Source organism: Ipomoea triloba, chromosome 2 (assembly GCF_003576645.1).
Source record: "Ipomoea triloba cultivar NCNSP0323 chromosome 2, ASM357664v1".
NCBI lineage: Eukaryota > Viridiplantae > Streptophyta > Magnoliopsida > Solanales > Convolvulaceae > Ipomoea > Ipomoea triloba.
The window spans coordinates 7,480,177-7,493,252 of NC_044917.1; the positions used below are offsets into that span (position 1 = coordinate 7,480,177).

The 13,076-nt window shown below is 33.2% G+C and overlaps 1 protein-coding gene across 1 annotated transcript; it reads left to right on the forward strand.

Annotated features, from left to right (window-relative positions):
- Positions 1 to 10,195: 10,195 nt before the first annotated feature.
- On the forward strand, positions 10,196 to 12,661 carry LOC116010399 (indole-3-acetic acid-amido synthetase GH3.6). The gene is made up of 3 exons (XM_031249792.1): positions 10,196 to 10,648; positions 10,724 to 11,616; positions 11,718 to 12,661. The coding sequence occupies exons 1-3, from the start codon at positions 10,323 to 10,325 to the stop codon at positions 12,311 to 12,313; spliced, it is 1,815 nt and encodes a 604-aa protein (XP_031105652.1). The 5' UTR covers positions 10,196 to 10,322; the 3' UTR covers positions 12,314 to 12,661.
- The last annotated feature ends 415 nt before the right edge of the window (positions 12,662 to 13,076 follow it).

The following is a 13,076-nucleotide window of genomic DNA, read 5'->3' on the forward strand; positions in this document are numbered from 1 at the left end:
ATAGTATTACTTTAATAATTCTAGGTCGTCTAATCCAACAATCTCTGTGGCTATATGCAAACAAAGCACAATGGACCGTTGCGGTTCCGTTCTAATCCATTGCTCAATCAAATAATAACGTAACGCACGCTTTACTGTAAACTGTGCACTATACAAAATTACAAAGTAAATCATACAGGCTCAACTAAAAGTGTAACGATAATAATTTAAAGAATGACGTTCTGATACGAGAATCATGTTTCACCTACTCAGCTGTCACCTCTTTTGGGGTTAGTTTCAATATACTTTATACCATATATGAGTGTAAATGTTGTTGAAAAAATTTGTGTGCAAGTTTATTTGGTGAATTTGTAGATAAATAAATAATTGTAAAATTAAAAAATTTAAAAATGTTTCCTCAAAAAAAAAAATTTAAAAATGTTGAAATTTATTATAGTGGTACTTAGGTTTGACAAATGACAAGTAGAAATCTAATGAACCCAGCAAAGTTGGTGTTGAAGTGATATCTATCCAAGTACTGTGCAAACTTATAATTGCATGAGCGTCAACGTACTCTGATCTAATTAGTGGGCTGTGTTTAAAGTAATTAAGAAAAGTACTATTTAATTGGCAATAGAATCTCCTCAAAAAAAAAAAAATGGCAATAGAATAAATTCTTGATTACGCCTATACGTTACGTTTCGATGCTAATTAATGACATTGTGTAAATCCTATTCGATATTTCGATATGTCTTTTCTGGTTTCTTGTCTTATCACATCTGTTATCTATAAGCTATTTACTATCACATTTTCATCATAGTGTATCACGCAATAAATATATAATAAAATAAAATTAACATAATAATATTTGGAAGCCGCTTCGGCTTCAATTCCTAACTATACCCATTATTTGCATATTAATCTTTAATTTTAATTTTTAACGTGAAATACTAACTCTCACATGAAGAGGTCTCAAATTCTTAATATCACGAGGCTTTGTTAGGGTATATAAGGTCATGTTTGGTAACATAGTTAGCTTATTAGTTAATTTTGACTTATTTGATCATTATTAGCTGTTTGACTTGGTTAACCAATTAATATGAGTGTTTGGTTAATCAGTTTTTTGTAACAGTTTATTGCTCCAAAACGCTAAAAATTCGAAAAAAAAAAAACTGTTCAAATCAGCTTTTTAGATCAACTTTTTGAAAAAAAAAATAAAAATTATATCCTTAAAGGTCATTTTGCATGTAATTAACTATCGAATAACAACTAATTTATCAAACATCTTTCTACAACTAGCTAATGCTATCAGTTAGTCAAACCAACTAACCCGCTAATCTAATATGCTAACAGCTAGCAGCTATTTGCCAAATACTCCCAATATATAAATATAAATATACAATCTTAAAATGACTTCAGTATTCCGAGCACGTATGTGATTGATTGTTTGAATTTATCTTCATGGCGAATTGTGTCAAGATGCTGAATTTGACCTTTTAAGTCTCTATTCAACACCTGTCAACCTAAACCACATAATATGTTTTCAATGAGATTCGCGTCATGACTTGTTCTAAAATGAATAGTTAGTATCAAAGATTTACTCATGTGCTAAAGGTTATAACTAATAGTAAATGCACAATTTTATTTTTTATACTTGTAACCATTCTTTTATACTTGTAACAATTAGCTGAAACATTTTGATAGAATATTAGATTTGGCACAAAGTGAAGGAATGACAACACTTGGTCATGGCTAAGGAAAACCTCAGACGACAGTGCTTTCGAAGTCGTTTGTCGTTTGTGTCATTAAAATAAGTTGAATCACATGTACTCCAATTTTTGTTTGCATAATGCTCCCAAGTTCGATACTTAGTCATATGGAGAAGAGTATGCTTTTTCATGCAACAATTAGTATTATATTTCGCCAACTTGATTCTTTGCCTTTGCTACTCACTTTATTAATTGTTATTGTCAATAAATATTTAGTTCAAACGATTTTTTTTTTTTGGAACAAAAACACGAACGCTAGTATTAATTAACTGAAATTAAATATCGAATAGATGAAGGGACAGTAGAGTAGAGAACTAAATTAGTGGATCAGACTGAATATTTGTTGCTCTAGCTATAGTATGAGTTAGAACATTCACTAATCAAAAAAAAAAAAAAAGTTTTAAAAGTATCATATTTTGGGGAAAACTCTATATTTTGACGAAAAGATTAAGTGTAATAATAATTTTATTACTTTTAAGGGCGGGTTTTTGGTTTACAAAATGTTAGAGCACTTAGGATCCTAAGTAGTATATATAAACTTAAGTAGTATCCTTTTAAAAATAATTAAATATGACACGTATAATTAAAGACAAAAACTTGTGTAAGACCGTCTCACCGTGAGACGGGTCGGGTCAAGATACAAATGTAATACTTATATGCACAAATGTCATACTTATGTGCTCAAATGTAATACTAATCAGGAATAAAAATTTTGTTACTTATAAGGGTAAATGTAATACTTTTAAGGAAAAAATCCAATACTTTTACATTTCGATTTAAAAGTATTATATTTTTCCTCAAAAGTGTTATATTTGCACCTATAAGTAAGGGGCACTTGTCAACATTACTTATTATGAAAAAGAGTTAATTCCAGCAATGGTCCTCCGACTATGTTGATTTTCTAAAATTAGTCCCCGACTTTTAATTTGGACAATTTAGGTCCCTTGACTTTCAAATTCTTTCCAATGTTAGTCCTTTCGTCAAATTTTGGTTAAGTTGAGGTCAAATGAAGGGGTAAAATTGTCCGTTCACATGTTTAGTGTATTATTACTCGTATTTCTCCTATCCTATACGCTGTATATATGAATATAATCTAAGTCGAAGTCTCAATCGAAGCCATAGAATCTCATTCGATGTCTCTTCGACTGATACGATATTCATATATATAGCGTATAGGACAAAAGAAATACGAGTATACAAGTGAACGGACATTACCCATTCATTTGACCTCAATTTAACCAAAATTTGACGAAAGGACCAATATTGGAAAGAATTTGAAAGTCAAGGGACTTAAATTGTCCAAATTAAAAGTCGGGGACTAATTTTGAAAAATCAACATAGTCGAAGGACCATTGCTAGAATTAACTCTTATGAAAAATGTATTACTTTTTCTCTTATAAGTAACAAAATTGTATTTCTTGATTAGTATTATATTTGAGCATATAAGTATGACATTTGTACATATAAGTATGACATTTGCATGTTGCTTCGACCCGACCTGACCCGTCTCACACTCTCACGAATAAGGATCCGTGAGACAGTCTCACACAAGTGTGACCCATAATTAAAAGGATAAAAGTAGTAAATAAGCATTATTGTAATCTTAGAAAATCTAATAATTGTGAGGGAATCACATTATTCCCTTCAAAATTCAATGTGGAGGCTATGTTGTACTCCTTGAGAAAATTGTATTCCATAGGAAAAGTAGGATAACATGAACCAAACATTGGAATGTGACATACTGACATTCCAAAGCTCACATTCTCTTAGTTATGTATGCCGTATAACTTGAATCAAATAGTTTAATCTTTTTAATGAGATATTAATTGTTAGGTGTAGGCGGGACGAGTTGAACATCCTGCCCTCGTAATGTGACACTGATTGCAACACAAGTATAACTGTATAAGAAAATAAAATTGTGCATTTGCTACTTGTTATAACTTTTGGGATAATGATAAGGGTTTGATCTTAACATTAACTTATACTTCTAATAAAATTATACGTCAAACCCCAAAAAGGGTAGTCAAGTGAGTAAAACATGATTCTTGTACCTATAGGTCACAAGTTCAGTTCTTATCTCCTGTGTGGTTTGCAGTCTTACAAACTATTATACAATAACGAGATTAATTCATTGTACACTCTCAGATAATAACTACAATTTTTTCATCATAAAAAGTATAAGTTACAAATATAGAAATTATTAGTTTCACTACATTATTATTCCATGTTATGGATTTGTCATGAAAAGAAGAGAACAACTAGTAGTACTAACTACAAAGTAACGTAAACAACATCCAAAAGGACCTTTTTTTTTTTATCTTTCTTTTTTCTTTTTTCTTTTTTAAAAAAATTGTCAATTAAAAAGAAATTAGAAAAAAATAAAAAACAAAAAAGAGAAAAAGACATTCCCACCTGACTCTGCATGTGATCATTAAGCTTAGCTTATTGCCATAGATCTGAATCATCGATCTTCAGAGGCCATTATCCAATGGGAGTGAAGTCTAATCAACATGCTTTTTCGAGATTAGCCATATTCTTAACATGTACTAAAGAATGTCACATTTAAGCAGCAGGATCCGATGTAGCGATTACGTAGGTACTGCATAATTTAAATTAAAAAAATAAAATAAAAATCATGAAACACCATTTGTCCCACTAATTTGATGTTATTAATTATTTTAATGTTGATGATACACCCGAATGGAAACATAAATATTAGGGACCACATCATTGGTCTCTTAATGACCTGATTAATCACTTGTTTCTCAAAAGTAAGCTAGTTTAGCTACCCTAAAATATGCCTATACTTACTTTAAGCTGTCCCCTTAAATATCATTTAATTTCGTAAAGCATTTGATTCAATATATAAATATATAGATATTATATATCAGCAGTGATCCCTCTAGGCATTCCAAGGGTAAGATCTTGTGCATATAAAGATTGTCAGGGAATGGTTGAGTGCATGAAATATAATTCTCTTATCTGAATAATCAGAGTTTGATATTTGCTAAATTTTCTCAGTCAAATTCACATACATACATAGGGATACTACTGTGGAAGCGTGGAAGGTCAAGTTCAGCATCTTGTCATTTAAAACGTAGTGTTGGCGGCATTATTATGCAAGTATAAAGAAATAAAATTACACATTCAAAGAAAATAAATTAAAGTTACGAATTCTTCAATAGTTATAAATTTTGGCATAGTTGATTCTCATATTAAGGGATATTTCATATATACAGAGTATATGATTATAAAAATGTGATTAAAGTTGTGTTATTTGTGAGAGGGGAAGATAGGGGGTGGAGTAAGATCAGATCTGGTAAAACCATTGACCACCACATTGATTTCTGAAAATCCTTTTTTTTTTTAATTAAAAAGAAACTCATTTCCAACTAAATATAATTCTGTTGCCTCCAATAAACATTCTCTTCTCTCTATTTTTTTTCTTCTATTTTCTAACCAAAAGTTTCTTTCGGCAAAGTTGACTAACATACAATCACACATCGAGACTAATCTTGTTCATAATAGGTAAGACCTCAAATTATTGCAAAGTATTGGTTAGCTTTAAGATAGTTGTATTTCTAAGACTCGAACTTAAGACTTCTGGTTAAGTTGAAAGAGATAGACGTCATTTCATCCCGTCCCAATGGGTAGCAATATTCTCTTTAATCACTCCTGGCCTTCTGGGCATTAAAAAAATTGATTTATGTAATAATTTTGCAAAAAAATTGTTGATAATAAATGCAGTATAAAATATATCGTCATAATATTTTAAATTTTGTAATAGAAATGAGAGACTAAGAAGCCTGTCCTTTGAGTGGTGTGTAAGTGAAATCGTATATGAATTGCATAAACAAAAATATCTTATATGAGAAAGTCAATGTTCAAAGATTTGCATTAGTGTCATTTGTCTCCCTTGCTTTCCATCTATGATATATATCTGGAATATTTAATAGTTATTTCATTTCCCTTGTTACCCATTAACAATTATTTAATTTAAATTTTAAAAATTATTTTTCGTATAAATAATAAGATATAGAATCTATTTATGTACACATGAGACTATGAGAGTACACACAATTAGATAATAACCGCAGGTTTTGCTGATCATAAAAAAATCTATTTATGTAATTACACAACTATGGGTGTGTTTGGTTCGCACATAAAAATCGAAATCAGAATGGAAATCTAATACTTGGTAATGGTATGAGAATCAAATAGTTGGTAATAGTATGAGTTTTGGTGAAAATATTTTGTATGTTTGGTAGTAGGGTGTAATTAGAATAATCATCAATATTGATGTTTGGTTATGTATGACCCTAGAATGAGAATCAAGATTTTAAAGGTACAAAAACAAAAAATCAAAGCAGTTAATCCTAATATAATGACATCCAAAGTCCAATATGAACAAAAAAAATTAAAACAAAAATCCAAAAGCACTAAATCCAAACATAAAAATCATATTACCAATAAGATAGAATTATACGTTTTTAATTAGGGAATGATGTTTTTAATTGGAGAGGTAATCAAATATCATAATTGTGTTTTAAAAAGTTATCAACTAAACACTAACTATGATTTTGATTCCAATTCCAGTGTATAAACCAATGAACCAAACAATTTGGTATCCTTGTACAGCAACATTGGAAGTAACGTAGCTGTAAAGTCCAGGCCACCTGAAAAGATGAGTTTATATTCGACACGGCGCCGGCGCCGGGCGGCCTCATTCCGTACGTACTCCACACTTTCCGTATTGCAATTGCAGTACTCTGCTTATTCGTCCGGAATTCCCAAACAAATTGTACTTGTATTTACGCTACATCTCATCCCCATAAATATAAACCCCATTTTTGTGTTACCGGGAAACAATTGCCTCACAATTTGTGCATTTCACAGCCCGGGAAACTCTTCTTTATCTCTATTTGTTTCCTGTTAATAGGTACAATCAGCTTTTGCTCTACCTATATTTTACCACACAACAACCATTTCTTTATTCAAAATTTTCATATTTAAACTCAACAATTCGAGATAGTTGGTAAACAAGTAAGCAACTGAGGCTTGGGCTGAATCTGAATCACTAGTCATGAAAAAATCAAACTATCAAAGTGATTGACAAATTATAATTTTGATAATTTCATCGTGACAAAATAATAATCAACCATGCATTTAAACTTTATATTTCAAGTAAGACGATACTCTTAATGAATGAGGAATATGACAAATTTTTTTTTTTTACAAATTTATTTGTTTTTAGCAATTTGACTTGATATTTTAATGTGTTGTGTTTGGGGCTATTCACTGCTCAACACAATACTTCCAAACGTTCTCCTAAATTGGTATTTATTTATTTATTAGTTTTTGGGTGACGAGGGAAATATATTCAAAGTCCCTACTCAAAGATATGCACGTGGTAAAATCTTATTTTGCGATGCTAATTGACAAATAGTCATAATGAAATAAATTAACATAAACTGCTCATAGCTAACCAACCCAAACCCAAGAAGCCCAATATGTTTTTGGGTGCAATGGGTCTTTATTTGATTCTTGATGATAAACAATGAACATTATTAATATGTTTGTTGGTACATGTGATAGTAAGAATGTTATCGGAAAGTAATTATGAGTATAATAAACAAATAGCGAACATACAAGTAGTTAGGTGATGGTATTACTTATAGTTCTGAGTACAAGATTTTGCTTGTCCCTTGCCTACTATAGGGGCAAAGTATTTATACTAACTACCACGTAATTAATTTGATCTAATAAGTGCAATGGCTCCAAACTCAATGCCCCTAATAAGTGCAATGTTTTCCATAATAAGTGTCAGTAGTTCTGCGTTAAGTGCAACGACTACTTACTCTTTGTTCAACTCTTGCTAATACTATTTGATTGTTTTACTTTGACTACTTCGAGTTAAATCAAAAGTGTTCCGAATTAGATCGGAGACTATGCAATTACCCAATTATCCTCTCAATATAAATTTGACCACAATTGTATTGCAAGCTAAGACATTAAGACAAGCAAAAGATTAGGTGATTCTATAGGGTTATCTGTCATTTAATTATTGGAGTACTAATTAAGACAATGGTAGAAGGATGACCTTTAAAAGAAAACTTTTTGCTAAATTTTAACTTTATATAATCAATTCATAACTAAATAATATAAAGTTATTACATATCTTATCATTAGATAAAATGTTTAGTACAAACCATGATCTAAATAATAATTTTTTTTGAATGATGAGAAAAATTCACAATTACTATTCAAGAGTATGCACGGAGTAAACTCTGCTAATATGTTTCTTATTTATATGGGAGACATTTAATGCTCCTTTGTTAATGAAAAATGTTGCTCTGTCCACGAAGCAATATTAAAATCTAAGAATAATTGTCAAATAGGCCATCGAACTTCACACGATAATGTAATTAGAGTCTTAAACTAACCCATTTCATACAATTTGTCCAATTTACAGGTTTCTAACATGTCACCTTAAATTTAAATGATTTTTAAAAAAATAAAAAATAATTATTAAAAAAAATATAACAAAATGTTTCCCTCTAGAGATAAAGAAACACTTCGTCTCTGCTTCCAAATGTGGGAGACACTGTGTTTTTTTTTAATAATTATTTTTAAGGTTTTTTTTTAAAAATAATTTCAATTTAGGGTGACTTATTAAAAACTTGTAAATTGGGCAAATTGTATGAAATGAGTTAGTTTAGGAACTCAATTATAATTTTTTTTTTAAAATTCAGTGACCTAATTATATTATCGTGTGCCGTTAGATGACCTATTTGACCCTTATTCCTAAAATCTAAAGTATAGTATTTTTTAAAAAAATGTTAAGGATAAAATTTACCAAGTTTAAACTTATACTATTGAAATGACGGCTACAATATTGATCAACATGATTAATGTTAAAATACAAATAAAAATTTTCACATAATTTTACTTTGTAAACATGATTCTATTAAATTAATTTATAATAGTATTAACCAAATCATACCAACAACGATTATAATAAGATTGTTTTTTTTTAAACAATAGAACTTGATTGTACATTTTCATTTATAAATATATAATATTGTTAAACAACAAATATATATATATATATATATATATATATATATATTTTTTTTTTTTGAATATAGTATCTGTTCATAACTACTTTCTCACGAGTCAATATTGACTGCACTGAGGCTCGAACCCACCGCCTCCCATATAAAGGAAAAGATTTGATGCCACTAGACTACAAGGTCCTTGACAACAAATATATATATATATATATATATATATATATATATATATATTGCTATAAAAATTAAGAACCGTCCAAGAACATGTTCACACATGTTTAACTTTAGCCAGTAAAAAGAAATAAGGGAATGGATAAGGCTGCATTAATTTGTAGTATAAAGTTCCCAAAGCTGATGGGTACTCTTTTCACTTTGGGCCAATAAAACAAACAACTTCCATGGACAAACAATAATTAGGAATCTCAATACATTAAATATAGTAATTAATTATTTTTTAAAAAAAATCTACCAAGTAAAGTAGAAAGAATATCGACTATTACAATCAAAAAAGATGATAACCTTTATATATATATATATATATATATATATATATATATGTATGTATATATATATATAATGAAAATAAAATTATTGTATCTACAAAATTCCATCACTTTTCTTCTCCCAAAATACCATCACTTTGTTCAGCATTCTTACTAATCAGCATCATAAATTTCTTATTAGATTTTTTGAAATTAATAAATATTTATTATTGTTACTTTTAATCCCACGAGTTTCGCTCTATTTCTATTATTTAAGAACAATTATAAAAATTGTCACTATAGGTGCATGACATCTATTTTTCTTGTTTTTTATCCTTTGATAAGAAATATAGTGAAATCTCAATTAAATTTTGTCACATAATTTTTAAGTGACCAAAATTTATGAGTAAAAATATCCATTCGCGTGACCAAAATTTATGAGTAAAAATATCCATTCGCGTGACCAAAATTTATGAGTAAAAACATCCATTCGCGTGACATGCTTTTGTAGATCAGATTTTGTAATTTTACTTATAATTCTTGATAACTTGTACGTTATGTAACAAAATTGTATGTAATTTCATGGATTACTTGCCAGAATGAGCAAAAGTAAATTAAAATATTTATAGGGCACTTATAAGAAATCACGTTAGGGTGTTATTTTGAGTGCAAAAGTGTTGGTGAAGATTGCATTTTTCAATAGATAATTAAACCATGAAAAAAAAAAAAAAACGAAGAAGATAAGGAAAAAAGAAAAAAGAAAGTGAAAAAAAAATGGCACTATTAATCTGCACTTTTAAACAGACCAAAGTTGGACCACAGCCATCTCCTCTCCAGTCACTCTATATAAAGCCCATCCGTTCCTTCTCTCCCCCCACACCCAAAAATCCATCTTCTCCTTCTTCTTCTTCTTTCTCCTGCAAATATTTCTCATCTCACCATAGCTCTACCTTTTTCTCCATCAAATCTCTCTCTCTCTCTCTCTTCCTCACTAGAGCTGTAAAAGCGCTAAAACAACCATGCCTGAAGCACCAAAGAGTATCCCTAAGGTCACTGACTACAACGATGCCGCCGAGAGGAACCGGAAAACTCTTCAATTCATTGAAGAGGTGACCACAAACGCTGATGAGGTCCAGAGGAAAGTATTATCCGAAATCCTCTCCAGAAATGCCCATGTTGAGTATTTGCAGCGCCATGGCCTTTTTGGTCATACCGACCGAGACACTTTCAAGAAAACCATGCCTGTCATCACCTACGAAGATATTCAACCTGATATCACCCGTATCGCCAATGGCGATAAATCCCCCATTCTCTGCTCCCACCCCATAACTGAGTTCTTAACAAGGTACCCAAAAACACCCATCTTTTTTTCTTGGTTTCATTCTTTCTATGTTTTCTGATAAACTTTATGAATATGCAGTTCTGGGACGTCAGGAGGGGAGAGGAAACTGATGCCAACAATTGCAGACGAAATGGGGAGGAGATCACTGCTGTACAGTCTTCAGATGCCAATTATGAGCCAATTTCTGCCCGGGTTGGAGAAAGGCAAAGGAATGTATTTCTTGTTCGTGAAATCCGAGGCCAAGACCCCGGGCGGTCTCCTAGCCCGCCCTGTTTTAACCTCGTACTACAAGAGCTCTCATTTCACCAACAGAACCCCTGATCCTTACACCAACTACACCAGCCCCAACGAGACCATTCTCTGCTCCGATTCCTACCAGAGCATGTACTCCCAAATGCTCTGCGGCCTCTGCCTCCACAAGGAAGTGGTCCGGGTCGGCGCCGTCTTCGCCTCCGGCTTCATCCGCGCAATCCGCTTCCTGGAGAAGCACTGGGCGCCTCTGTGCCACGATATCCGGTCCGGGACTCTGAGCCCGGAGATCACCGACCCGTCGGTGAGGGAGGCGGTGATGAAGGTCCTCCTGAAACCGGACCCGGATTTGGCGGATTTCGTGCAGGGCGAGTGTAAGAAAGAGTGCTGGAAAGGGATCATAACGCGCCTATGGCCCAACACCAAATATGTGGATGTTATTGTGACGGGGACTATGTCGCAGTATATACCCACTCTCGATTACTACAGCGATGGCCTCCCTCTTGTCTGTGCAATGTATGCTTCTTCGGAGTGTTATTTCGGCGTTAATCTTAACCCCCTCTGCAAGCCCAGCGAGGTCTCGTATACCCTCATCCCCACCATGGCCTATTTCGAGTTCTTGCCCGTCCACCGCAACAATGAGAAGGAACAGCAAGAGCTCGTTGATTTAACCGATGTCAAGCTCGGCCAAGAGTATGAGCTCGTGGTCACTACTTATACTGGTAAATGTAAATGTAATTAATTAATTACTTAATTAATTTTATATACCATCTCCCTCTCCCTATGGTTGATTGGTAATAGATTGGTTTAAATGGAATGGCAGGGCTTTATAGGTACCGGGTCGGGGACGTGCTGAGGGTGGCCGGGTTCAAGAACAAATCCCCACAGTTCAACTTCGTGTGCCGGAAAAATGTTGTCCTGAGCATCGACTCCGACAAGACAGACGAGGTCGAGCTGCAAAACGCGGTGAAAAACGCCGTCACTCATCTCATCCCATTCGACGCGCGTCTCACCGAGTACACCAGCTACGCCGACACGGCCACGATCCCGGGCCATTACGTGCTGTTCTGGGAGCTGAGCGTGAGCGCGTGCGGGTCCACCCCGGTACCCCCCTCAGTCTTCGAGGACTGCTGCCTAACCGTCGAGGAGTCCCTCAACAGCGTGTACCGGCAGGGCCGCGTCTCCGATAAGTCGATCGGAGCTCTGGAGATCAAGATTGTGGAGCCCGGCACCTTTGATAAGCTGATGGACTATGCTATCTCCCTAGGCGCGTCGATCAACCAGTACAAGACCCCTCGGTGCGTCAAATTTGCGCCCATTGTTGAGCTCTTGAACTCCAGGGTTGTGCGGAGCTACTTCAGCCCAAAGTGCCCGAAATGGGTCCCGGGCCAAAAGCAATGGAGCAACAAAATGGATTGATCGAAAAGGAGAAACCCAGTTGTGGGATTATGGAATGAGATTTTACTAGTATCTTTCATTGGGTATCTAGAAGGGAAAAAAAAAAAAAAAAAAACAACCACTGTTTTTTGTGATCTTTTTTTTAGTGGTAGATCATGTTAATTAAGTTCATCGTACCTAGCTTAACCCCATCATTAAAATTATTGTGGTTCTGTTGTGTAATCCCTCCTACTTCGCCTGTCACAATTTAGATTCTTAACTGTTGTTGATTAGAGATGGAGACTAAATTTAGCCATGTACAAACTTTTAAGGAAGTCTCTCTTTCTCTTTTCTTAAAAACTACAAAATATAATCCTTAGCTTTCATGTTTGCCAGCTCCGATCCAATCCGCCATTATTATTATGTGGGAATTTGTTGTCTCATTTCCTGGCAGAAAAACTGCTCACCCCAAGTCCCAGGCCATGACAACATTTCTGATCTACCAAAACTGTAGCCTATGCCAAACCCAAACCCCAAACTTTATCATTAATTATTATTGTTTGGGTTCTCATCACACATTATTTTCAGGGAAAAGCAAACCAACTTTATGTCACTTGTAATTTGTCTGGGAGTTAAGTAATCTGATCTCTCTCAGTCTTTTGCTAAACTCAAGGAAAAGGGAAAAGAGTAAAGTTTACATATCCATCCCCAACTCAATTTCTCCCATAAAGTTAGAAAGTTGAAGAATAGATTACACACTCTACACTCTATCTATCTCTCTTCCAATTCTTAAATATAATAATAT